This window comes from Xiphias gladius, chromosome 22, assembly GCF_016859285.1.
Source record: "Xiphias gladius isolate SHS-SW01 ecotype Sanya breed wild chromosome 22, ASM1685928v1, whole genome shotgun sequence".
NCBI lineage: Eukaryota > Metazoa > Chordata > Actinopteri > Istiophoriformes > Xiphiidae > Xiphias > Xiphias gladius.
In genome coordinates, this window is record NC_053421.1 from 12959958 (window position 1) to 12986621 (window position 26664).

Sequence of the window (26664 nt, forward strand, 5' to 3'; positions counted from 1 at the left end):
TAAAAGCTTTATTCTGCCTCAGATTGCCCTTTGTGTTCTTACAAAGCTGTAGTAAGTGGTTTGATATCATCTCTTTCTCAGTCTGTGTGTGTCTGTGTGTGTTCACTAAAGAGACAGGCATGGCTACAAACATCAAAAATGCGACTTAGGACAGTGTGTTTATAGACAGTAAATAGATATTCTTGTGTGAGTGTTTGCATGTGTATACTGTGTTGTACAGTTAAGGCCTTATGATTGTGTGCATTTGTGTGGACAGAGCAGCTGCCACACAGCTGCTGCAAAACAAAGAGTTTCCCACTTATGCTGAAAGCTTTGCTCCTCACTGTATCACAGGACTCATTTAAACTGCATGTTTAACAGTTATTCTGGTGCAGAAGCAAGGAATTTCCATGAAATACTATCTGATAATTATCATCATCAGTAATTGATTTGATGCCCTCTAATGGATGCAGAATTAATCATTTATTTTCTATAAATTGCAAAAAAAAAAATTCTTTTTCTATTATCTAAGTGAAAAGATGAATAGAAAAGCTGCTGTCTGTGATTGTATATATGAGGGCAAACAAATTTTCCAATCTGTACAGAAATAAGTTTTACCGGTTTTAGATTATTTTAAATTTCCTGTTGAATTAAGATCCATTTTAGATGAAAAACAGCACATTTGGACTGAATGTGGAAGATGTCACTTCAATTTCCTTTAGAAATAAAAACGACCTTTTTCTAAGGCATCAGTGAAAGTGATTATAATGTATAGACAGAAGCCTCTAATAACAAATAAAACCATTTATAGAAATGACAGCTGCATGTACAAAAAGGCCTTTTTAGCCATCCGTGTTTTTTCTTGTTCAAATCATTTCCAGGGTACAAAATTGTTTTTATTTACCCAGCAGTAATATGGCCCTGAACCAGCACCGCTCTGCCCTCCTAAACAGGTTATCAAGCAGTTAGGTGGGATGTAATTCTTAAGTAATGACCCAATTGGAAGCATTTATTTAGTGGTGTGTTCCACGGCTGTCACATTAACAAGTGCTTCACCTGGGGCTTTACAGATCAAGTGTGTGATCTGCTGTAGATGAAGCCAGGAACACAACACAAATGATGCAAAACCATGAAAAGTTAAAAGGGGAAGCTTGATATCCAGAATCAGGCCCAAAATTTTTACAATTGAATGTCATGATATTTTGTTTTTTCTTGCAATGACCTCCCTCTCTAGTCCTCATGTCATCCATATATGCTAAAAATGTTGGTGATTATCTACTCAAATTTTCTGTGTATGTATGTTTGTCTCAGTATGTCTTTAGCATTCAGCGTGCAATCAAACTACGCTTTGAAAAAGAAACAAGCACCCTACAACTGCCCCTGGTTTATTGCTGATAAATAAATAGATCACACTAACAAACTGAACAAACAAAAGCTTGAAGCAAATATGAGCATGAATTGCGCTTCAATCAGGGCCTTGAAATATCGACTGAGGAAAGAGAAAGACACATTTTATGAGTAGACTTGTGTGACTGAGATTTTACACCTGAACCTGGTGACAGGCCTTTAATCACAGACACAGACATGATAGTATAACGTAAACGACTGAAGGGATTGGTGTTTTCTGGCGGCACTTGTAATATTGTAGGGTACATCCGTTGAACTAAGATGTTTGTGTGTGAGCATGTGCGAGAAAGCAATTGTGAGTGAGTGAGGGAAAGAGCAAGACAGAGAGAGACTGAGCAAAAACCTCTCCCTTCCATACAGAACGTCATTTTAGGATTACACTGTGTAATGCTGCCCTCTAGTGGTTAGGATGAAGTGTTGCAGTCCTTGATTTAATTATTTGAGTAAAATTAACAATATTTTGGAGTACAATCAGAGGAAAACATATAAAGCAAGTTTTTATTTTAATATGCTACCGCTGCATATATTAAAACAAAAAAACGCTGCAGAACTATTTAAACCCTGTTTTTTTGCTCCTGTACAAGCATCATATAAATAAATTACAGAAAAAACAGTTGTGTTCTTCTGGAATTAATTTTAAGTCAAACAGTGTTAACTTGTTTTGCTCATATCTGTTATTAAAATATTGCTGCACCTTAACACTCAGAATGGGGCATTCACTTTTATCCCCAGAAGATGGTACTATACCTCTACACATTTCACAGCACAATACTCCTTTTCTGTAATTATTGACCCCAGGTGTATAATTTACTCGCACCTGGAGATTCAAATAAGCGTAATGGTTGTTGTAGAAAAAACAGAACATCATTTGTTTTGGTTATCCGTTAGTGCTGCCCAGACACAGGATGGCTGAGAGTCAGCCACAAAATGTTCCATGTTTCTAAAACTGTTTCATAACAGGCAAATTTCTACTCAATCTGAAACAGAAAATATGACCATGATGACATTTCATTTGAATTGGCCAAGCACAGCAATTTACTTTAAATTAACAGTTTACAGCCATTAAGAAAGATTAGATGGCTTGTTGCATTAAGGAGGTGTGTGCTTTGTTGAGCACACTAAGTAGTTAAATTTATAAAGGCCATGGCACCAGGATCCTCACAGGGACAGACCACTGACCCCCATTACCTTTTTCATGTGTTTTCTCTCTCTCTTTCTTTTCTTCTCAGCCTCCAAAGGTTGCTGACAAAGTAAACAACAAATAAGAACGGTGCTGTAAATTGTAACCCTTAAAAGTCTCCCTCCGCCTCTCTTTAAGGTTGCGTTTCTGTCCCTCTCCTAGGTGAAACCTAACGTTCCCATTCCCAATGGACAGAATGCCAGCGCCAAATGCAGTTCAGGGGACCTATAAGCTGAACTGTAAACATAATTCACAATGTATGGATCTGCCAGGTCACTAGTTGCCATGGTTTCACCTGAGCACCTCAAAGACCTTTACAACCGAAGGTCAGTCATAGGAAAAAAAATGTTTTTCGCATGAGAAAAAAAAAAAAAGAATTGTGTCAAGAATTTCAATTATTTTTCATCCAAAGTCAAGTTAAAATAGCATAGAGAGGGACATGAAAGTGAGACAGAGAAGTGTTGAGTTGGTGTATTACCAACCTTCTTACAAAAACTGCTATTATTATAATACAGTATAATATGATTTTGGAGTAAGTTTAAGAAATCCTTTATTATATCAATTTTGCTAATTGTCCTGAATTCACTTTTCTTGTTGAGGATTATGATGAACCTGATCGGAGAGAGCTGTTGATTAACCGTGATAGATTTTATTTCATTTAATTTAGAAACTGGGACAACCTGTAAACTGCATAAAAAGGTATTGTATTTAAAATGGTGTTGGGTAAACACCGCAAAATGTGTGCTCACTGTGTTTTATTAAGTGTGACGCAAGTCTCTTTGCTTCACTTCACCTCACATTCTTTAGAAACTAAACTGTCTTGTGTGGTTGACAAACACTCTAGATTTACATTCATTGCCCCAAACAAACCAGGTTACAGCAGTGAAAATGTGACAAAGCCAATGATTCAAACCATCTGGGTGATGAAATACTATGTTTTTGTGGTAACATTTTCAAACTGGCTATGAGAGCTGGACAATTATTTCAAATTGAGCACTAATTTTATTTGAAGCAATAAGCAACAAACCTTAAAATATGACAAATATGAGGAAAGTTATTCTGAAAGTGCTTTGTATGAATCAATTAAACCAAGTAAGTAATTAAGCCAACTAAAACTCATTGATAAATGTTAATCTTAACATAACATTAGACTCCAAAGTCTAAGTCCAAGCTGTGATCTCATCGACCATCCAGTTTGAAAAATTGTGTTTTGTCTCTCCAGTCAGGCCATGTTGGGCTTGTTCTGTTTTTGGTGCTCTCTGAACACTGCTAAAAATAATACCTATAAAAATGTGGCCATAAATTTGAATATTTTTGTTTGTTTTCATATGAGATCCCAAGTGGCAACCATGTGTTCAGGTCTTCAACCAAGAAGAAGTTAAAACAAACATCACCATGGAACAGACGCAGCTGGTCAGTGGCAGCAAACTGAATACTCAACAGGGAGTCCTGTCGGAGGTGTGAAGAGTAATTTGAGTGGCGATAAATGGGACATCATAAGTCTTTTGTTAGCCTGGGGCCACTGGCACCAGTAACAAATAAGTATTTGGAGAATACTTCCCTATATGTGACTTTGTTAGATGTTTCCACAGAGAAAGTAGAGAGTAGAATGAGTAGACACAGTTGAAGGTAGAGCTCTAATACCGATGTTGTAATTTCATACACACTGAGACTAAGCAACAATGTACAGAGCTGGCTGTCTTTCACACGGGCACACTGTTGGTTTTGAAGTTGAGTACTGTAATTTAAAGGACTTTGGGACACCACCTTACAACTAGCATGAAGCATTTTAGTCCAAAACTAATCTGACAATAGTTTTCATGGGCACAAACTGACAAAACAGCAGGAACAGCCTACAGTACTAGAATCCAGATAGGACAGACTTTTACTAAGCCTACATAATCTTGTCATGCTCCATTATCTGCCAATACTCCTTTCTTCGTCAATATAAAAAAAACATTTGTGATAAGGGTGTCCTAAAAATGTTGTTGTTTTTGTTTTGTTTTGTTTTTTTTTGTTTTTTTTAAGCGGGAACAGTGCTCTCTGGTGGAAAAACCATGTTATAAAGACACTGATTCTTAAGGACCCGACACATCTCTTTGGCATATCTGTAATGACAATTTCACATTACTTCTCGGCCAGCATACACAGATACCCACATACAGTACCTGCAATAAGCTAATATCGGCCGATATATCAGCCGATTTCCCAGTCTAAGTCTAATATATAATTTTTTATTATTCTTATAAATAGTTAATGAAAAAAATATTGAAAATTTTCAAAAACTAACTTTCCAAATTATTTTAAAAAGAGCTGCGTTGATTAGTCGAATAATCTTATAGTTAACTGACAAAAATAATCAAAATTAAAATTTTGATAAACAATGAATTTCTTAACTCTGTTTTCAGGCAAAATGGCAAAAAAATTGCTGTGTTCAGGCTCTGAAATATGAAAATTTCCAGTTTCGCTGCTTTTGTATCACTGTAAATTCAGTATCTATGGGTTATATATTATATACAGATTGCTGGTCAGACAAAACAAGAAGTCTGAAGACCTCACCGTGGGCTCTGAGAAACTGGGACCTTTTTCACAACTTTCTGACATTTTATAAATTAAAAGATTAATCAAAAAAATAATTGTTAGTTCCAGCCCTACTTTTCGATATTCCTGTAATGGACACCTACATAGACCTGAATCTGCACAAACAAACTTGTGCCTGCAGATTGTATGGTGTCCTGCTGACAAACAACAAAAAGACACACAAAGGGGAGCAAAATCATAACCACCCTAGCAGAGGTAATAATGCAATTCAGCAGTGATCCATTTCCATTACAATTTAAAACACTGTACAACAGAACCACAAACTAAAGTGTTGAATCAACTCCTCTCTGACAGAGTCTTAAGCTTCTCTAATAATTTCCACTCGTTGTCTCCTCTTCCACACAGGCTGCCATCAGGTCTCTGTGTCTGCTCTGACAGAAAATAAAGCCTTTGACATCCTCTTGTAATGCATCCTGAGATTTTTCCATTATACATGTTCTATTAGTGGAAGCTCCATATTGCGTCCATCCACTACCACCCACCATAAGACACATCTGCCTCAGTCCCAGTGTCTCAGCTCATGTACAGCATACAGCAAATAAACCATGAGCGAGAGATTTGTGGTGGCCTCCCAAGATGTTAAACCCACTGCCCTGCTGCCACTTGGTGAGCAAATTGAAATTATGAAGAGCACTCAACTTCATATTTGAGTCCGTGGAGGAAATAATGTAAACCGACAGCATGTGTGTGGGAGTGAGCAGGGGTAAAGAGATAGAAAGAGAGACAGGAAAAGACCTGAGTTTAGAGAACAAAACTGAATGACAAAGACGTTAAATGGCAGAGAGATTCTGACAGTAGCATATACTGTAACAACCAGCAGCTACAGCATGTGGTCCCTTGGCAAATGATCCTATTTGGGGGGCCACCAACCAGCCACTTTCTTCCGGACCTTTCAACTCTCCCTGAACCCAACCAGAAACTGAGATGAACTCCCAGTAAAAAATAAACTGTCTCCAAACAATCCCTGCAGCAACATCTGCAGTGCTTTAACTTACTGGCTGTATAGCCCATTAAGCAGGCATTTCCATTTTGTGTCTAGCAACACGGGCAAATCAACAGTGATTAAAATTCCTTAGTAGATGTCTTGTGTATGCCAATAACAGTGTGCTGTGGAGTTACATGCCTAAAGACTGGAAGCCAGTGTTGGAAAGAAAACAATATTTGGACTAAGGAAATGGTATTTTAGCCATGTGGAATTATTCAAGTTATTTGTCTGAGTTTCCTTTGGAAGAGCACTGATCAAACACACTCCAATCCCTGCTGCTTAAACTCCTCGACTTACTTCACACGTTTGTTTTGCACATTCAGTGCAAGATTGAGCATTTTGCGAAAGCATGTAAATCAATTAAATACGTTGTGGTATGTCTAAACACAGATGCCACAGAGACCGTTTACCCAAAATGAACTCTATATGTTCAGTTTCATTACTTTTTTGAAGGAACAGAGAAATATGCTGTCATGCAGGAAGTAAGTGTACAGTATGTAATGCTCACAGACAGATACTACAAACAACAATCTGTACCTGTAATTACATCACTGACCTACAATGAATCCAGTCATTGTTCAAAGCCAAATTATACTTCGTAACTGTTTGGATCCAAGTATGAGTAGTTCCAGATGGTTTTCAGGCTTTGTTAGATTCCTAAGAACAGTTAAGTCACCGTTAAATTATCAAACCAGTACTGGAATAAGACATTAAAATGACATTGTATGATGAAGAAGAGTAGGGAAAATAGCAAAAGACCTTTTAATAAAACAATGATAACTAAATTATTTCATGGAATAGAAAACCATCTCATTAACCAAATACTACCAAAAAACTGTTCAAGACAGGCTTCTCTGCCAAGATTTGATTCCACCCAAAAATATTTCAATTAAAGCTTTTCCAGCTGTTATCAGACTAAAGTGATGTTAATAGTCTGTTTACTTATTTAATAGCCCATTACGCCTGCTGAAACATGTCTGTCATTTCCTTGACATGCAACATTTAATGATGTTTTTGTTTTAAGGCGAGACACGGCAGGCAAGAACAGTTTTTTCATGCACTGGTCAATTACAAGACTTTGGGTTATTTAGCTTCCATTCCATGTCTTATTTCAGACTAGTGGAAAGAAAACATCCAAAATACACATTTATGTGTTTATTATACTAAAGTTTGTCTATTTGGGTCTTTAGATTTCTCCTAAATTCACCAAAAGTTAGAATTCTAACACAACATGCAGCACCATGATCGTTGCCTACACCACGTCATCACAGGTATCGTTGTAAGCTCTCTCTCTCTCTCTCTCCTGCACAATGTTACAGGGTCCAAACATGGTCATCTCCTTTGTATCAGCAACCAGTCATGAAAGTACAAGACTTACACCCCCAAAGCACAAAATCTCATTGGCTGGTGTCGATTTCTGATTTTTTTCGGATGCATCCCGTGACATGCTCTGGCACTCCCTGGTTTAGCTTTTCCTGGGACCTGTGTTACTGGTTCTGTTCAGTCAAAGGCCATACATGCTGTGTTATTCAGTTATCAGTTTTGATGTGTTTTACATGTTCTCTATTGTTGTTGCTATAGATTTGATCAGATATTTTGTCTGTAAATAGTGGTTCCCAATAAAAATGCATGGAATTTTACAATACATATCTTTAAAGGCCGTTTTCTCACAATGGCTTTTTTCTCATAGTGTGTTATTCCTATATATATTCTGAAGGTTTTTATAGAGGGGTTTTTTCATATATCATTCATAGCCTGATTTATATCACATTGTATTCCTAAAAACAAAAATGGCAAAAATTAATTTGTCATTGCTGTTTGACAATATTTCCTGATTTATAGAGTGATCATATCCAAAATCCCCATATGTAAAAAATCTTTGGCTCTAATATGTCAACAAAATTAAACAAGAATTCTGAACCTGGCTTTATCCATATTCATATTTCTGTTCTGTAAATTTAGGCAAATCAGTGCATATTTAATTAGATAATGAGTCGTTTGCAAATTTAAACCAAAAATATAGGAGACTTGTAATAAAAAAATAAATAAATGTCTGTCTTAATGTATGTAATCAAATGGGGAAAATTCACAGTGATATCTATTAAATAACATTTTTACCCTATTCACCTGTAGAGTCTTAATTTGTAAGGAGATGAGATTCTCATCCAAGTTTTAGTCAGTGATGGACTGCAACCATGAGATCTCAGACAGTGTTTTTTTGGGCTACCAAGAGTAACTAACCTTGCTTTAATGATAAATGGATAACTTAATCAGTGATATGATTTTGTCTGAATAGGTTTTGCTTCATCTGAATTCATCTGTTCCTGAACTAATACTGTGTCTGCAAGCAAGGATTCATAAATGATTATATGCCTCAGAGTGCCGGTAACAACAGTGAATGACTAAACCATACCTCCCAAAAATGCAAAGGGAATTTTTTCTTTCATCCAAATTAATGAATATTAATGCTATTGCTTTGAATTAATCGGGAAAAGGGTCCCAAAATGAATTTGGGGTCCCAAACTACAACTCAACCAAGCAGAATACTGACCATAAACTAAAAATATAAAAACAGCTTTAATATCTGCAACATAATATAATAAAATATAAGCTGCCTAGATGTGAACAGAACAACATGACATACGGAAAGGCACAAAGAAGAAGCTGAATCCTCGACCCACTGTGCCACACAGACTGTTGACCACAAATGTTACTGTATGATGTTTTGAAACTGTTGTCGGACTGTCCGTGTAAACTCTGGGCCAATCATGGTGAGCTCTCAGTGGCGGCGTCGACTGTGTGGCCTGACCACTTGGCAAAAGGCTTGAAGCCATACAGCAGGGTCCAACACCAAGAGCCAGCAGGCTGATAGACTGGATGTTAGTTGAAGGCTTTCATTGTGTGATCTGTCTTTATTTAGAAAGGACTGTGTCAAACCTCAATTTAAAGTGTTACTGAAACACTTCCTGCCACTGAACGATGAAGTGCATTTCGGGATAAGCAAAAGATAAATGTGATAATAATACAAAGTTTAAATCTCAACAAGTACTGGTGCTACCACAGACCCCCTCTATAATTAATGAGACCCCCCCTCTCATTAATCCATCTCCATTTCTGTCCCCGTCTCTTTTCTTCCATATGTTCCTTCTCTCCTCTCTGGAGTAGAGTGGAAATATTTCACAGATACCATGAATGTGCGTATGCAGACTTCCCACCTCGTTCCTGAGAGATGTCATACTTTGCCATACTGTGCCAAGCTTTCGCACAGCAAATAACCCTATTATTTCAAGTTTCCTAGGACGTATATTTGTATTTTTGTCTTTCGCTACTGTCCACAATGTCATCATTACTAACTTTCAAATCACCAGTCGAAAAGGGTACTCCTGTGAGAAATATAGAGAAACAAATTGAAATTGAAAATAGCAGTTTTAGATTACACTTTTTCCCTGCCAGTGAGTGACTATGGAAGAATTGTTTTGAGGGATAACAATCCTAGGAATTAAATACTTTTTAAAATAAAAAGAGAGATGAGAAGAGAAGCTTGAAATTGACTGAGGAGATAACCAAAGCAAATGTTTTGTTTACTTTAGCCCATCAACAGGCCTGTTTAGGTTAAGTGGGCGCTTGCCTAACGAGGAGTGGAAGTCTGCTGACCTGACTTACTACTACACTTAATTCATCTAATAATGAAAAGGTCAAAGCTGTGAGGGAGACAAAACTATGTAGAAAATAGAAATGAGGAGAAAATGGGGTTTTAAGTTACAGTCAGTGTAAGCCTTTTTACAAATTAAAGTCTCTTTTCAAATTTTGATATCAGCATCTCAGTAGGATAGTCAAAGCTGATCCATAGGGCCAGTCACTTTTTCAGTACTGTATCACTTTGATCCATATCATCTACAAAACCAAATCCATATGCAATTATGAGTTCAGCAGCTGTGAAAAACATGTCTGGTAGCATCTCCTGGATTGTCCCACTCTTCAGAGACACAATTTGCTAGAAAAAGATCGAAGTAGAAGCAGTAAAGGAGCATAAATCCAGAGAGTCTGCAAACACAGCCTTCCTGTGAAGTTTGACATTCTTCAACTTCCACTTGCAAACTGTTTGAACAACACTGAATCAAGATTTTGGCAGAGCCACCCCCCCCTTGCTGGAATCACAGGTTATTTAGAAAGCCATCCTTAACCTCACCTTCTGTCTCTTATTCACTAACTGGTTGAGGAACCCATATAGATAGACACATTGTGGATGGGCAGCAAGTCCCAACCAAGAGTTATTTGAGAAGTTGGGAGGTGAGATATTTCATTATTACAGCAAGAAAAATGGGGGAATTTAATTTCAAAACTTACTATAAATGATTTCCAAAACTCCAGGCCTGATGTGGTAGTTATTTCTAGGTCACATATTTTAGATATCTTTACTGAGTCCAACAAATTGCTATGGCAACAGTAAGTAAAAAACAAAACAAAAAAAACAAAAAAAATGGTAGCAGTGGGTGTAACCAAATGGTACAAGTCAAGTACCAAGAATAGAAAATGTTGAACACTGAACTCCTCCCACACATCAGCTTATAACACTCCTTATAATATAATGCCTACTCTCTGTATGGAATTTGATTTTGACAAACTATCTTTCAACAAATATCAGTTGCTCTGGATTTCTAACACTAATACCAAATACTATAATATCTTCACAGAAGCCCTACACCTGGTGTCTTTAATTCATTTTGGCTAATTTGACTTCTACTCAGCCTGAGTGGGCATGTCCACACAAGCAGCTGATCTAATCAGCCTGAATAACTTAAAAAAAACAAATAAACAAATAAATTAATGTGTACACAGACCTTAAACATTTTGAAACATAAATCACTATAAATGCTACCAAAAAAAAATAAATAAAAATCAAATGAGCCGCATTTGAGTAGCAAAGGAGACAACAACTAGCAACTATAAGCACACGACTAAATCACTGAGAAATCATAATAAAAATGCTAATAGCTATCAGTCTGCCTCCTCTATCAAACCAGGATTACAGCACATATTTGGCACAGTAGCAAAGCAAGCCGTCTTACCTTGGACCAGGTGTGTGTTGTCTGCCTCTGTCCTGTCCATAGAAGCATCCACCGTGACTCAAAACTCCGGGGCAATGGACAAAACCGGTCTAACTGTTGTATGATAAGGACCCAGATTGTTTTTTCATCCTTTAGATCAAACGTTCCAACTTGAAAAACTACGCACACGAAGATGAAATAGAGGCTGGTCAAATCAATAGCAGGCTATCCTTATGCTAGCAGTTAGCATTTAGCCTCATGTTATATCTGCTTCAGGAGCCTCCGCGTTGGTCCTTGTGTTCTTCTTCCAACTTGTCCGGACACCCTCCTCAGTCTCGCTGTTGTTTTTTCCATTAGCTTTTGGCTTTGGCAAAAATACATCCGTTCTGTCGCCCGTTTCCACCATCTTGGGTTTAATTAGTAGCTACATTCCGGCTTCGGTTTGCCCGCCATCTGAATTATGAGCCGCCGGAGTGAGGTCGGTGACCTTTGGGCGAATGTAAAAAGCATGAGTAGGTAGAACTCATAATTAAAACCATTTTGTGCAAATTTTTTCGTGTTTGTGGCATTTTTCTGATAGCATACGATTACTCTGATAGATTAACTTCTTGTTTAGTGGAAAGTTTTGACAGTCCTGAAATGAAACAAAAATGAGAGCAGTTGCCACAGCATCTTTTTCAAAACTACCAGTTGAGGGCACCGAAGTAGGACAGGGACCAGCTCTATGCATACTGTCCTGTATACACCTTTTAAAGTAAAATATTTTTACACACAACAGTTTGTTTGTTTGTTTGTTTGTTTGTTTGTTTGTTTGTGTTTTTGTAAATCAAACAATACCAAATTGGTAACTTTACTTTCAACTGAAAAATACTTTCACGTGAATACAACAGAAATTTTAAAACCACTCATGGCCACAACCTGCCATTTTAGCGCTTAAGCCATTGCTCATAATGTCTTCATACACTCAGTAACCACTTTATTAGGTACAACTAGCTATCACAAACTAATGCGGCCTAATACAATAATCTGACAGTTAAATCTGCCTTCACAAAGGTTTTAACATACATGTTTTTGTTGAAACTTATTTAGAGTGGTGATGATTGAACTTTGTGGAAAGTTTAAAGGTTGTAGTTTGCTGTGCTGTTGAGTATCTCGTTATACTGTGTGGTGTTTGTTTCTAATATTTAGTCTATCCTTACTGAGATATATGGGGCTGACAGAATACTAGAAACACTTCTTAGTATAACACACTATAATTCAACAGTTCTATAATTGTAGCTGCCTCTCTAAAACAGTTTAAATAAAAACCGAACATCATAACCTTCATGAAGGTAGGATTTATTGCAAGTCTGCTGTATTAGTTTTACATATATGTCCTCAATAAACTGGAAACTGGGTGTATTATGTGACATAATATCATAGGTTGATGTCTAACTTGAAATATGGATACACTTGCATTCACACAATACATACATTTACATTCACACTTATCTCATTCCTCAAATTACTATCGGCTTATTCTCGCACTCAGCTCTGCCACGAGTTCTTGTAGGGCCTTATTAATGTTTTTCCATACGTCATTGAATTGCTTTGTTCAACTGTTATTGTAACATTGTCTCTCTATGAACAAATGATATTTAATATAATCTACTCTTTATAAGTCTGTAAAGCACTGGTGTTTTTGTTTGTTTTTTCAGTGTTTTAGAATTAGTTTCTTATAGAGAAACACAATCTGCCATTCAAAAAGCTGTTTTGTGTTTTCAGTACTCCAAAAATTCAGAGCTGGAGTTGAGAGCTGAAATCCGTCCACATACCTCTGCTCAGAAGAAAGCATAACACATCTCTGACCAGATGTGTCGACCACATTGTCACCCCCCCACCACCACCACCACCACCACCAAAAATTCAGTTTCCAATGTGTTGCTATTTTAGGAAGCAGAAACGATTCTACGGGGAATAAGAGGGCTTTCCATTTTGACCTCCCAGCTGTGGTTTGGGGAGAGAGGTCAAAGGGTCAACCCCCAGTGTCAGTGGGAATAGTGTAAGGGATACCCCAGGCCCGTGTGTAGTAAAATGAACATCATGGACTGCAAAGGATACTTCAATAAGAAGAAATGACACGTGTGGAAAAAAATGAGTTAATTACTGACTGACTGATTAACAAATATACAAGTATATAATTTACAGTGATTAATTATAAAATAGGTTAGCATTTATATGTTATGCGTATATATTAAAAACAATAACGTTAGCAGAATGTTACATTGTAGAGTTTGAAATCTCTCTGTGTGTGTTTGTGGTACCCTCTTTGCCAGGATCTCACAATAAAATGTGACTCTCGTCTTCCTCCAGCACTCTGGGAGATCTCTCCAACATTCCTTCTTGTTTGTCGTCATGGTGCCAGCAGGACAGCCCCGCTATATAAGGTCCTCCTCTCCGGAGTCCTGAGCCAGAACGACAAAGAGAGTACAACCTTCTGCTACACCACAGCCAGAGAGGAGGAAACATTCAACCCGAACCAGTGGGCTCAGTTTAGCTCCTGTAAAGATAACTCAACACTTTCTTGACTGCAGATATTTTTGATTCTGCTCTACTAAACATGAAGATGTATAATCTTTTGGCGAGAGCTCTATTTGTCTTTTTTTTTACAGCACAGGTAGGCATTACAACCGTAACTGAATAGCCTGACTTTCATTTAGATAGTATTTTATATTGTGGTTCCAGGTTTAAAATAATGGCAACATTTTATTTCAATACAAAAATCTTTTCACCCTTGAAACTTTTAGATTACCTTCTAGCAAATAATTTTAAATCTAGTAGATATGAGGACAATGTTTCTTTTTTAATTTTTGCTGATTAAACTGACTTTAATCACAAAGCTTTAAACGATATACTAATTTGCTTCATTTGATTAATGGAAAAAAAGTTTTTAACCACTTTTTGCCCACATTAGATATGTAATAGTACACTACCCTACAAGATGTTTACCAGCTTTTGTATCCTGTGATTTGACCTGGATGATTGAGAATCTTCACAGATATCCTGTGATTTGGATTTTTTTTTCTTAATCCCAGTTGTCAATAATCAGTCATATTAATTGGTTTAAAGAGAGTGAGACTCACCAACATGTATGGTAAAACACTTAAATTCATTCTCTTTCCCACCCAGTTGTTTACAGTAGTCCGGTCCCAGGCGTGTCCACGGAGATGCCAGTGCCCTAAGGAGCCCCCCATGTGTCTCCCTGGGGTGCCCCTGATCCTGGACGACTGTGCCTGCTGCCTGGTGTGTGCCCGTCAGAAAGGACAGGCCTGCTCTGAAATGAACCCCTGTGACACACGTAAAGGGCTGCAGTGTGACTACACAGCTGACATCCACAAGAGGACTGGTATCTGTGCAGGTGAGTAGGCTGTTGACATCATTCGCAAATGTATACAGGCTGTCCAGTATATGGGAAATGCATTGTAAGTACATAAGTGGGTCCTGACATGAGCAATTAAAACTAAAACAAAACCATACTGCCTTCTTTCTCTCCTTCCACCAGCTCATGAGGGAGATGTGTGTGTTTTGGACGGTTCTGTCTACCAGAACGGCCAGACCTTCTTCCCCAGCTGCAAGTACCAGTGTATGTGTCGTGACGGACAGATCGCCTGCGTGCCGCGCTGCAACGTGGATGTGATGCTGCCTGGGCCAGACTGCCCAATGCCACGGAGGGTCCAGTTACCCGGAGACTGCTGCGAGACGTGGGTGTGTGAGCCCCAGGCTGAGGCCAGTGCACTGGGCGGCTTTGCCATGGCGGGTGAGTACACTGGAAGTGGGATGAAATGAGATGGTACATATGAGCAGACCATAGACACAGATAAACACATACAATCGCCTATTCCTCTTTGATGTTGGTGTCACTCCAGTGTGAGACATAAAGTTAAAAGGTTATGTACATTTCTCAGACCTGTTCAGGGTAAGGAAGCAGGACCCAAGGAAGAAAGGGAAGAGGAAAATAGAATATAAGGGATGAGAAAAGAGGAGGAAACACAGAGGAAAGAGACAGTATTGTTAATTCAGTCTGGAATGTGAAACAGTAATTTAATATTATTATAATATTCTTGGATTCGTTGCTAGCCAAACAGCTGTGTCTACTTCTTTGATTTCTTTCTCCACTCTAACCCACTCTGTCCCTCTGTGTGTTCCTTAAGCCTATCGTCAGGAAGAGACAGTGAGCTTTGACAGTTGGGACCCCAGCCTGAACTGCATTGAGCAGACCACAGAGTGGGGCGCCTGCTCTCGAACCTGTGGCATGGGGGTCTCCACCAGAGTAACCAACAAGAACCGTCGTTGTGAGATGATGAAGCAGAGCCGGCTGTGTATGGTGAGACCCTGTGATGACCTGCAGGATCAGACGCAGCTGACACAGCTTGCACCAAAGGTACTTTTTGGATAGTTCTTTGGAACAACATGAGTCAGTAATCAGTAACATGAGAATACATAAACTACTGTACTTTTTGTTCAGTACCAGGTGGACTTGGTTAAATAACATCCAGTCAGTAAATAGCTCTTTCTCTCCCCACAGAGAGGCAGTAAGTGCCAGAGGATGATAAGGAGCGACAAAGCCGTCCACCTCTCCTATAAGAACTGCACCAGTGCCCAGGCCTACAAGCCTCGTTATTGTGGCTCCTGCACAGATGGCCGTTGCTGTACCCCCCACAGAACCAAGACTGCCCTGGTGGAGTTCCAGTGTGCCAACGGCAAAACCACCAAGAGGCCGGTCATGGTGATCCTGACCTGTGCTTGCCACAGCCACTGCCCCCGTGACAATGCTGTGTGGCAGCCATCAGAGCTGGGATACAGTGGTATGAGGTTATAGGTCAGAGAGGCCCCTTAAAATAATAATTAATTTTTAATGAAGGGTAAATCCAGATTGTAGCTGAAGACTGTGTAAATCCAGGGATTCCTTGAGTTGGCTTCTTCCCAAACATGAGTTGCATTTACTCTAAATTTTAGACTGAAATAAGACTGTCTACAATATAATATATACAGTACAATAGTCCTAAAACTGCACAGTGTATAGGCCTATAACTTATAACATGCCCAAAGTGAAGTAATTTCTGCTAATTGTGATCAGAATCATTCTTGCATTCATACAATGAGAATCTTCTTTTGAGGATGAGATTGTAGAGAATAAAATATCTTTATATCTCTATATCTGGAGAGGGATTTAATTGTGTATCATCCTGTGAACAAATTAGTGTCATCTTCCCTATTGCTAAGTAAAGCACTTAAACCTTGTGACGAATTGATTCTCTCCACTTCTAGAGATCAGGTAGAGTATACTACCAGCCATTCACAACAGTGCTCTTACGTACTTGGAGGAGACTGTGGAGGTTTACTTTAAAAAGCCTCTATTCACGAGGTCAAACAGCATAAAGGTGAACAGTCACAGAGTCATGCAAGACATGCAGCAGTGTCATGGCTGCATGAAACTTCGCAACTTACTAGTTTGATTGACACTTGGGTTAGCTAGTCAGGCAGTATTTAGCATTTTTTTTAAGACAAGGAACATGAAACCCACAGTGTGTTTTGTTCAGCCTTAATTATCAGCACTGCCATGGAAATGTTCCAACTATGGAACACATTTTTGAAATAACTGGGCTGTGTACTTTGACCTGGTCCCAACCAAGGGCTCAAACTATGAAAGAGAGTTCACCGTGGTGGCTTAGTGTCATTTCTAACATCTGCCTAAAATCCTACTCCTGTTGCAAAATGCATAAAGTCTATGCTCTTATCATTAAATGCAAATTTATGTTTTTATTTTTCTTTTGGTCTAGAAAGGATATTATTACTCTTTTTTTTAAAGTAGTGCACATAAATAACAGCTATTTTTATAATGACAAAAGTTTTGTAAATACTTGCTGTATAGCTTGTTTGACTGAGTGTGTATCAAATACACAGCGTTAATCGGTAACAATGTAAACATGAATTGTATATATTGGTATGTGATTTTTTTTTTTTAATACTACTTGAATTATACGTCAAACTGCTTGTTTCTGTATCTGTCGGAACAATGCTACAAAAGTGTATTTTATGTATCAAGGTTTGAATCGTTTTATTGTCATTAAATAATAAAATATTTTTTTTATTGATTTTATTGCTGGTGATGGGAAAGGAACATTGCAAGTACATACAGTATATCATGTTGCTGTGTGGTGCAGTCAGTTGGGCTGATAAAAAGGGGGTGATGATTTGGGTGTAAATGAGTGGTAGCTTCAGGCTGAGTTTATTGCATGAAGTGAATCAAGAAGGAAGTAACTCATAGATATTAAACTGAAGGGGAGGGAGATAGGATGACGTAGCCTTAATGACAAGTGAATTCTCGTGCTGTGTGACAGGTGGCTGATCATTGCCCTACATCCCACTGTTATGTTATAAATGTAGTTTTCATGGATGTGTTATGTAGATTTTAGGTCAGTCAAATTTCAAGTATTACTTAATACTACAATATTTCTGCTTTACATTTATCAGTACTGGAGACTCGTCACCTTTCCCAAAAAGATCCAATATCTTTTGTCTCGGTATTTGAATAAAAAAAAAATATTACTATTATATTGTAGAATTATTGGTACTGATTAGATACATAATCCCTTTCACTAGAAATGGATGCACATCTTGAAAGTTTTCAGACATCTGCATTTGGGGTAGACCTCCTCCTGTGGATTCCCTTTCAACAGTCCAGGATGTTGGTGTCATCAAATGGGACCCAGGAGCTGCCAAACCCTCCAAGTCCCGCTGATAGTGGGTGGTGACCTTTGACCTCTCCCAGTAAACCCCACCTGTAGGGTCACAGTGGAAAAGCCTCTTATCCCCTGTAGAATTACTTCTGCTTCCTAAAATAGCTCCTCAGTGGAAACTTTAACTCATCAGTGGCTTGAATCAGTGGGGGGCCGACACAGTGGTTGACACATCTGGTTTCTGCTGAGCGCAGGTGTGTGGTAATTTTTAAGTTACGTGTTGGTTATGTTTGTGGATCTAGGATTTGAAGCTTGTTCTCGTGTTGAACTCACTGTAAATATGTTAAGGTTAAAGAGTCAGCTAAATGATGAAATAAAAGCAAATGATGAAAGACAGATGCTAGCGGCATGGCTTCAGGCAATGATGGTTTGTCTGTAAGTTGGTCTGTCCAACACTTTGTTCCAGACTTAGGTATTCCAACAATGGATGGATTGCCATGAAATTTTGTACAGACATCAAACAATATATCCGCTAAAAATCAGCATGTTAGCACTGTCATTGTGAGCTTTTTAGCATGCAGACATTAGCCTTCGGTTCAAAGCACCGCTGTGGCAAAGTACGGTCTCGCTGAGCTGCTAGTCTGGCTGTAGAATTCGGTCTTGTTAAATTTTACCTGTAATTGTGTTTAGATTTCTCTATAAATATGAGCATCTCACTAAATCCTTAAAATGCTAATTGCACCCAGATACCAAAGTCAACTTCATACTGTAGTGAGGTACAGTTTGGATAGTTTAACGCATTGCTCCTTTAAGCACTTTTCAGATTTTGAGAGGTAAAGTATCACAGAGCCTCAACCTTTGTGTTGTGAGTTATTTTATACTCCTCGGCTGGTTAGCCGATATTCTGGTTCAGTGAGTGGCCAAACAGTTGATTTTTCCAACTGAATGACAGGCTGACTGCTGACTGCCTGGATGATTAGTTTATTGATGGACTAACTGCTATCGACAGACTTATTTAATGGCCAGTGAAACAATCTGACCAGCTGAGCAACCACAATGCTGCAGCCCAAACTTCATGACTGACAAGTTTTTAGGCTACATTTCCCCTGTCTGAATTATTGGCTGGTGCAGAATATTGCTGAATACTGTGCAGCCCAGAACTGGCTGGTTCCCTGACACATTTTATAACTCTTAGTTCATCTATTGAATTACTATGGAAGAATGTTAAACCTGTTTTTTTAGGTACAAGTGGGATGACAGATGTGTTCAGATACTGGTCTGTAAAAGTTGACAGAAATAACCAGGTTTGCCAGTTATACCACAGAAACCCAATTGTTAGAAAAGATAGGAAACAATGTGATATTGGACTTGAAATTACTTTTTAATGATAATGTTCAATGTGCAATATTTTCTTCAAACTTAAAACTCAGACAGGTTCCATAAACACAGCTTTGAAACTTTATCATATTTGATGTCCAAACAATAGTTTATTTAGAAAAGAAAAGATGTAAAGTATGTGACCAGCTGACATGTGGTGTTTATCAGGTATAATGTTTACCATGTTCATCTTAGTCTAGCCTATTAATGTGGAACAATTTTCAAATTAGCAAGAAATAGTACAGCAAATGTTGATCTGATCGCGCAAGATGAAAAGTCAGATAAGTTCTTACAGTTAATCCTGAGGGGGATGTGAACAGAAAAGGAAGTGTTTGCTACAAAGTACACTACAATCTATCAGATATGTTCTTCTCTTACACTTGAAACTGTTTATAGTCTAATATATGTAATTATACAGTATGTAATTCTGCTGCAGCAATATATAACATAATGTATATAGTGTTAAACATATGGACAGACTTCTGTGTACATATAGTGCAGTTTCACTTTTCAGTCTAAAATAGTTTTTAACACAAACTTGTGATTTTAGTCTAAGACTGAGAGGAGTTAAGTAAAAAGCTTTAAGCATGACAATGACAATTCACATGACAATTCAAATAAAAGAGAAAAAACTACTAAAGAGTTCAAGATGGCAAATGTTAATAACATGTTTTATCTCTATATGCATTGCCTGGGGTAGTGACAGCTACTGTTCCTATGAAAGATAAGTAGATTGCTCCCTCTAGTGGTATATTAGAAGAGAGCCTGTGTCACCATCTCACTCAAGAGATCTTCAATCTGTAACATGGATGTAAAATCCATAAAATACCACTCTTCACCTTAGGTAGAGTAAACATAATGATTTCCCTAAATGTTCAGAGTGGTAGATGTGAAACGATACTATCATCATGTTTCATAGAAAAGGAAAACTTTATGTAAATTAATTTTGTGCATCAAACACAGAAAATTCAACACCAAATGAGAGAGCAAGTGAAAACAACTTCTAAAACATGTATTGTGACTTACAGACTTACTGTATATGAAACATTGTCATTTTGTTAGACATGATTAACTGACAGATGAGTTTTTGACTGGAAGGAGAGACTGGTTTTAACCCACCTTGTCTCTACCAGTACATCCACAACCGTAGCAAGCTTTTTAAGTTGCTGTAAAACACATTTTTATTTGATTTCTTTTTTTTTTTTTTTTTTAAAGGCTTGTCTTAATTGCACACGATTAATGTCATTACAAAAATACATGCTAAGGTACAGGTAAAAGATAAACCTGCAACATTATGTCCAACATAATATCAAAAAGCATGTACAGAGGAAGAAATTAATTATTTCCAGTTAAACTGAGCTCAGTCTACAGGTCTGTAGACTTGTTTGCATGGCTTGTTTGTTTTCCAGAATATTCAGGAACTGCGTTTATCATAATCAGATTTTACTAGATTCAGATTTCATCAGAATCTGTTTCAACTCTGCCCTTGTGAAAGAGGATGCAATGTTTAACTTATGGAAATCAAAACCAGAAAAATGAGAGTAATGATCAGGCCTAAAAACTCTGAACATTTTTCCCATGTGGTTGAGTTTTTAGCAGGTGAGAGGACTAGTGGGGCACAGTTTATACCATCCTCAGAAGGGCCGGGGCTAAAGAATGGGTAGATTTTCTCATTGAACATGCAGCCAGTAAAAGAGTAGATCAGAGTTGCAGTGTCCACATCATAAAAGGACACCAGTCTTTTCTCATAATCTACAAACACCCCAACCTTCTCAGGTTTCTTCATCAAGGAGAGCTTGACAGAAACATTATTTAAAGCTGTGCATTTGGTGTTGTTCCTCAATCTAATGATCCAGACTCCATTCCTGGGGCTTGGCGTGAAAGTCCTCTTCCCACGCATCGACTCTCTGACTACTCCTAAATCCCAGCCAGTCTTCCTTTTGGCCTGAACCTCATAGTAGAATCTCCCTTCAGAAAAGCCCTTTTTTCCAAGGACGTAGGCATATCTGTTGAATTTGTGCGGGCCTTCATTTGCAATCCACCAAATGTGAGAAGTTTGCACTTGTTTAAAATCCTCTGAAAATAGGAGCAGATCATTTGCAGTGCATGGGTCAAATGTCATGTCCACTGCATACTGCCTTCGGATTGTATCCAACTTGACGCCCTCAGGCAGGGTCTCTAGATTTGTGACTGGTTGTACCGTTTTTTTCACTATGTCAGTTTCTTCGGAAAGGATTTTACCACAGCACACACTGAATTCTTGACTAGCTCGCTCCATCTCTTTGGTGAGTGTCACCTGCAGCTTCACCATAGCGCTCTTCACCTCCTCCACACAGTGCTGACCACTGATACTGATGTCAGACCAGTTCTTGGTTTGTGAGGAGGAGGAGGAGAAGAAGGAGTGGAACATCTTGATGAGCTGGAGGTGGTCTTCAGTGTGTGAGATGTGCTCCAGCTTAGTGATTCTCCTCTGGAGCTCAGTGATTTCCCTCTCCAGCTCTTTGACCAGCACCTCAGCCTGTCTTTCTGCTGCTCTCTGTTTCTCTTCAATCACGCTCACCAGCCCAGCAAGGGTTCTTTCAATCGAGACTACCAAAGTACCGAAGACCTGAACACTATTTGCTATTGCTTCATCTTTGTCTTTCATCTTGTCGTCTGCTACTTCTTTTATCTCCTGAACCTTCTTTTTTCGCTCTTGTATCATCTCCTGTAATTCCACCTTTTTCTGCTCCAACTGAACCTTCTTCTCTTCATACTCGTCCTCTAAAGGGACTGTATCATGAGCACTATGTTCTGTACACAGGACACAAACACGAGTCAGGTCATTCCTGCAGAAGAGCTCTAAAATCCTGTTATGGTTCTTGCATACATTGTTCTCCAGGTTCTGCACAGGATCAGTCAGTGTGTGCCTCTTTAAGGCAGCAACTCTCTGATGAGGCTCTAAGTGTGTTTCGCAGTAGGAGGCCAAACACACCAAACAAGTTTTGGACGCTTTGAACTTTTTCCCAATGCAGCAGTCACATGGCACCTGGCCTGGTTTGACTAGGACATCATTTTTAGCTATGACGCGATGTTTCTTGAAATTCTCCACAACCTCCCTGAATCCAGTGTTGACACGGATTTTGAGTCCTTTGTTGAACTTCTCGTTGCACAGTGGACACTGACACTGGTCTTTGCCAGCCCAGTGCTTGGTGATACAGGCCTTGCAGAAGTTGTGTCCACATGGAATTGAGACGGGCTCGGTGAAGACATCCAGACAGATGGAGCACAGGAACTGATCTTCAGACAAGAAGCTATTGGCTGAGGCCATATCTAGTGGAGAGGAGGGGTTTTAAAGCTAAGAACCATCATTAATTTATTGATTTTTTTTGTCTCTGACTGTAAAATCTACAGGTGTGAGCCATTTTATACAGAAATCATGGCTGGCAAAGACAACACTATTCACTCGACAGTACATGAACAATTTCATTACACATAATATCTATGAATATCCAACAGTATCAAAGTATTGTTAGGTAAATGCAGGAGTTGCACTTCACCTTTGTCGACGCTCAGCTCTGCTGTCTCTCTTGGTACATGAATTGACAGACTGAACTGTGTTTACCAGTTGTTGAGTTTTGTTCAGAAACGCAATGTTAAGTTTCATTTCTCTTTAGATGATGCAGCGGTGCTCCTCCCCTCTTTAAAACTCCTCCCATCCGCTCTTCCTACATGACATTAACCCCTTCATACTTGCTCCTTGTCAAACAAATGATGACATTAAATTAAAATATGATTTTGAGCAATAATAAAGCTAATACAGAATCCTTAATTACTACTTGCTTTTGTCACTTAAGTCAGTTTTGGGTGTCACAGTGTAATTAAAAGATCCACTCGACTAAAACAACAGTGCGAGAATCTGTACCCCTAACTCAAACAGTAAAAGGAAATCCATCTCTGAATCAGGTCAGCTGGTACCAAATTGTCTGTCATATGTCCACTCTTAAAGTGTTAACGTCAAAAGAACGATATTACAGTGTTTTCGCCACTGAAAATGTAATGAATCACTCCACAAATATTCTCTCCCCAACAAAACAGCTGTTTAGTTTCAATGTTTCTACATTTAAGATAGAGTAGAAAGAAGTATGAATGTACCTCCACTGTTTTGGATTGTAACTACAGTCAGTTGATTTCTAATGTTGAGTGTTAGAGGTTATATAGTAAATCAGCTAAAAACTGATAATACCAAATTTCACCTGATGAATCAATGATGTAATCTGATTACTTTTGGTTAACATTGAATAAAACTCTTCTTACTGTAGTACACACACACACACACACACACACACACACACACACACACACACACACATATATATATATATATAAAGAGAGAGAGAGAGAGAGAGAGAGAGAGACTGGAGTTTCATAAAAAATATTTAATAGATACATTCAAAATGATTCACTTAAACAAATATAGTTAACAGCAACCAGGAAACTCTGCTTCTGGATTTATGAACATGGCAAAGTATATGAACAATTTCATTACGTATAATATCTAAAAAATATATTACAAAATCAAAGTATTGTGAAGTAATGTAAAAGCGTTTTTTGACTCAAGAACTACTGGAATTGGCCACATTAAACAACAAAACCCAAACAACAGCATCAACATCCAAAATCACAACAGATTGCATATCGGGTACTTTCATGGCAAAAACATCACAAAACGACCGGTGAGACTCTGGTGATGCTGCTAAAGCACCTTTATTGCCCCTACCTGCCGTCGTGTGTGTGTGTCTGACACCTTTGAACCGCGACAATGAGTTATAATTATTCAGCTAAAAATATATATAATTACAGCAACCAGTTGCCCCTGCATCTGGATTTATGAACAAAAGCTGTCAACTGCATGACATGGAATATTTACCGTAGCCATGACTATTCTCCAATATATACATTAACAGGGGAGTTGAACGTCAACCTCTTGGACGTGGACGCTCAGCTCTGCCATTGGTGCGCAAACGGAAAAAAACTGAACTCATTTATCGGTAAATGGTGCGGTTGTGCTCCTCCTCTACTGACTCATTCTCCTCGGTATGATCAGGCTGTGCCCATCCCTCTTCCCCTTGTTTTCTGCTGTGCTCCCCTCCCTTGAGTTTCCTGTTTGTCCCCAGTTTGCCTCTATGCGTGTGTGTGTGTGCGTGTGTGCGTGCGTGTGTGTGTGTGTGTGTGTGTGTGTGTGTGTGTGTGTGTGTCTGCTGGGCGTGGCATCCGGTTTTCTCCTGCTGCCAGTTCACCTGCACACCTGAGACCAATCCACCGATCACTGCGTGGGGGGTGTAAAGACCCCGGATCATGTCTTCGCCTAGTGGATCCAAGTTTGGTTTTCTCCTCGCGTTTGGCCGGTTCCTGCGCAACTCTCTGCTTACTTGTCCTCCAGCTCCTCGTTTGTCAGCCAGTTCTGCTGAAGATCCTTCCTGTCCCGCCTGCCCCTGCTCCACCGTTGGTTCTGGCTCCATCCCCACAACCTTTAATAAATCCCATTCACAATAAACCTTTTTTTTTTGAGCTGTTGAACACTTTGTCTCTGAGTTCTGTGTTTGACTCCTCCCTTCTGCTCTTCCTACATGACATTGATTTAATCTCTTTAGAAATTGTCTAATGAAATGCATGAAATATGATTTGGGTTCTGATAATGAAACGAATAAAGAATCCTTAATTACTACCCCCTGTTGTCACTTTAGTCAGTTTTGTGTAATTCCACTCATACACAACAACACCGACTAAAACCACAACAAGCTGCTCTTCCTTCCTCAAACATTAAAAGGCCTCTTCCAGTAGCTAGTGCTAAATGACTCAGAGGGTTAACCTCAAAGGAGTAGTAGTTCAGTATTCACTCAAATGAAATGAACCCTTACACAAATATTATTTCTTCTGCCGGCACATCTAACTCTATACATTTATATGTGTAATTGCGGTTCTTGAATTTTAAAACAGCTCGAACTTGATTTAGCCAAGGTTAGATGAATCAGCAAATGTAATCCTATTACTTTTAGTCATATATGACCTATTATGTAATGTGAAGCATTTCAGCCACTTCTTACTGTAGTGCTGCCAGAAAGGCCATGATACAGAAAGTGAAAAATTATGCTGATTTCAATGTCAAATACCACTTCACCACCAGTACACCATTTATATTAATTTCAAAATGTGCCTGTAATTTTTTGATTAGGATAACATCTTTGCATATTTTTTTTTCCTGTTGTCAGCCCGCCATTAGCTGATTCTCCTTGTGATTTCGGGTGAATGGATAGAAGGAAAACAGAAAGAAGAAGGCACAAGTGAGAAGGTTACATTCGAGTCTCAAAAATGTCTAGAGATGCAGCCTGTGGAGGTTGTTCACTTGTTTTACAAAGATTTCTTTGAGTGTAACCCCCCAACTGTAGTTACTGATAGTATGTGTTGTCTCTCTTTATTCAAAAGGATTCCGACTTATAAGATAATATATATTTGTTGACAGAGATAGTGTCCTAAACAAAGCTGGTTCATTTATTCCTATTTTCCACACCATCAGGTTCAGATGAAATCTTGAAACTACAACGAACCTCTTCTTTCATTTGGTTTAAACATGAAAGATTCAGAAGCTGCAAACAAATGTTTATTTTTATGGCTGACTTACTGATGCTTCAGCTCATGAATTTTGTTTTCTTTGCCTGTGAATGCAGACTTTAGGGCAACCTCGTGGCTTTAATATTAAAGGTACCCTGTGGAGTTTTTGACCGCAAGTAGAGATATGGAGCAATGTTTTTGTAAGTGGGTCCCCATTTTGTTTGTGTTGCAAATATATGTGAAAAAATCCGATTTGTAAATGTTTTATGAGGATGGAAATGCATTCATAACATTTAGTAGACCAGGAGGATGCATACAGTGTATTTCAGTGAGAAACGCTGAACGTCAACAAGACTTTACAATAAAATCCACAGGATACCTTTGAATCCTGCGAGAACAAATAATATGGTAGTTGGGAATATAGAAGAAAAACATTTCTCCAGCTTCATCTCTGAAAACTGACACCTTCTGAATCTGTCTAATCCGTAGCAAACATAAAAGGTTTTTTCTTAGTGTACTGGATGCTTGTGCCAGTGAAAAGCAATATGTGAAAAGTGTACTGCGGTAGTAGAGTGTAGGAAATGAGCAAAGACGCACTGATGAACAATGGGAAGGAACAAGAACAGCTAAAAGAAAGGCAGAAAGAAGAAAATGAGATGTTGTGGACGCAGAGAGAGAAACCAAAAGAGCGAAGCTAGATTAAAGATGATGGCTGAAGGTGGAAAGGAGTGGATGGAGGAAATATGGGAAGTGAAAAGAAAGGGTGGTAGGGAGAGA

The 26664-nt window shown here is 38.6% G+C and overlaps 2 protein-coding genes across 2 annotated transcripts; one reads left to right on the forward strand and one right to left on the reverse strand.

Moving 5' to 3' along the window:
* The first annotated feature begins 13667 nt into the window (after positions 1-13667).
* Positions 13668-17642, forward strand: LOC120783626 (CCN family member 3-like). Its single transcript, XM_040116716.1, has 5 exons — positions 13668-13856; positions 14369-14597; positions 14742-14996; positions 15391-15620; positions 15765-17642. The coding sequence occupies exons 1-5, from the start codon at positions 13800-13802 to the stop codon at positions 16056-16058; spliced, it is 1065 nt and encodes a 354-aa protein (XP_039972650.1). The 5' UTR covers positions 13668-13799; the 3' UTR covers positions 16059-17642.
* A 1682-nt stretch (positions 17643-19324) lies between these two features.
* On the reverse strand, positions 19325-22958 carry LOC120784668 (E3 ubiquitin-protein ligase TRIM21-like). Its single transcript, XM_040118645.1, has 2 exons — positions 22836-22958; positions 19325-22608 (listed from the first exon to the last, which is right to left on the reverse strand). The coding sequence occupies exon 2, from the start codon at positions 22604-22606 to the stop codon at positions 20804-20806; it is 1803 nt and encodes a 600-aa protein (XP_039974579.1). The 5' UTR covers positions 22607-22608; positions 22836-22958; the 3' UTR covers positions 19325-20803.
* Positions 22959-26664: the final 3706 nt, after the last annotated feature.

Coding starts and splice junctions, on each gene's coding strand:
- LOC120783626 (XM_040116716.1), top strand. CDS start 13,800: ATGAAGATGTATAATCTTTTGGCGAGAGCTCTATTTGTCTTTTTTTTT. Junction 13,857..14,368: donor TCTTTTTTTTTACAGCACAG/GTAGGCATTACA, acceptor TTTCCCACCCAG/TTGTTTACAGTAGTCCGGTC. Junction 15,621..15,764: donor TGACACAGCTTGCACCAAAG/GTACTTTTTGGA, acceptor CTCTCCCCACAG/AGAGGCAGTAAGTGCCAGAG.
- LOC120784668 (XM_040118645.1), bottom strand. CDS start 22,606: ATGGCCTCAGCCAATAGCTTCTTGTCTGAAGATCAGTTCCTGTGCTCC.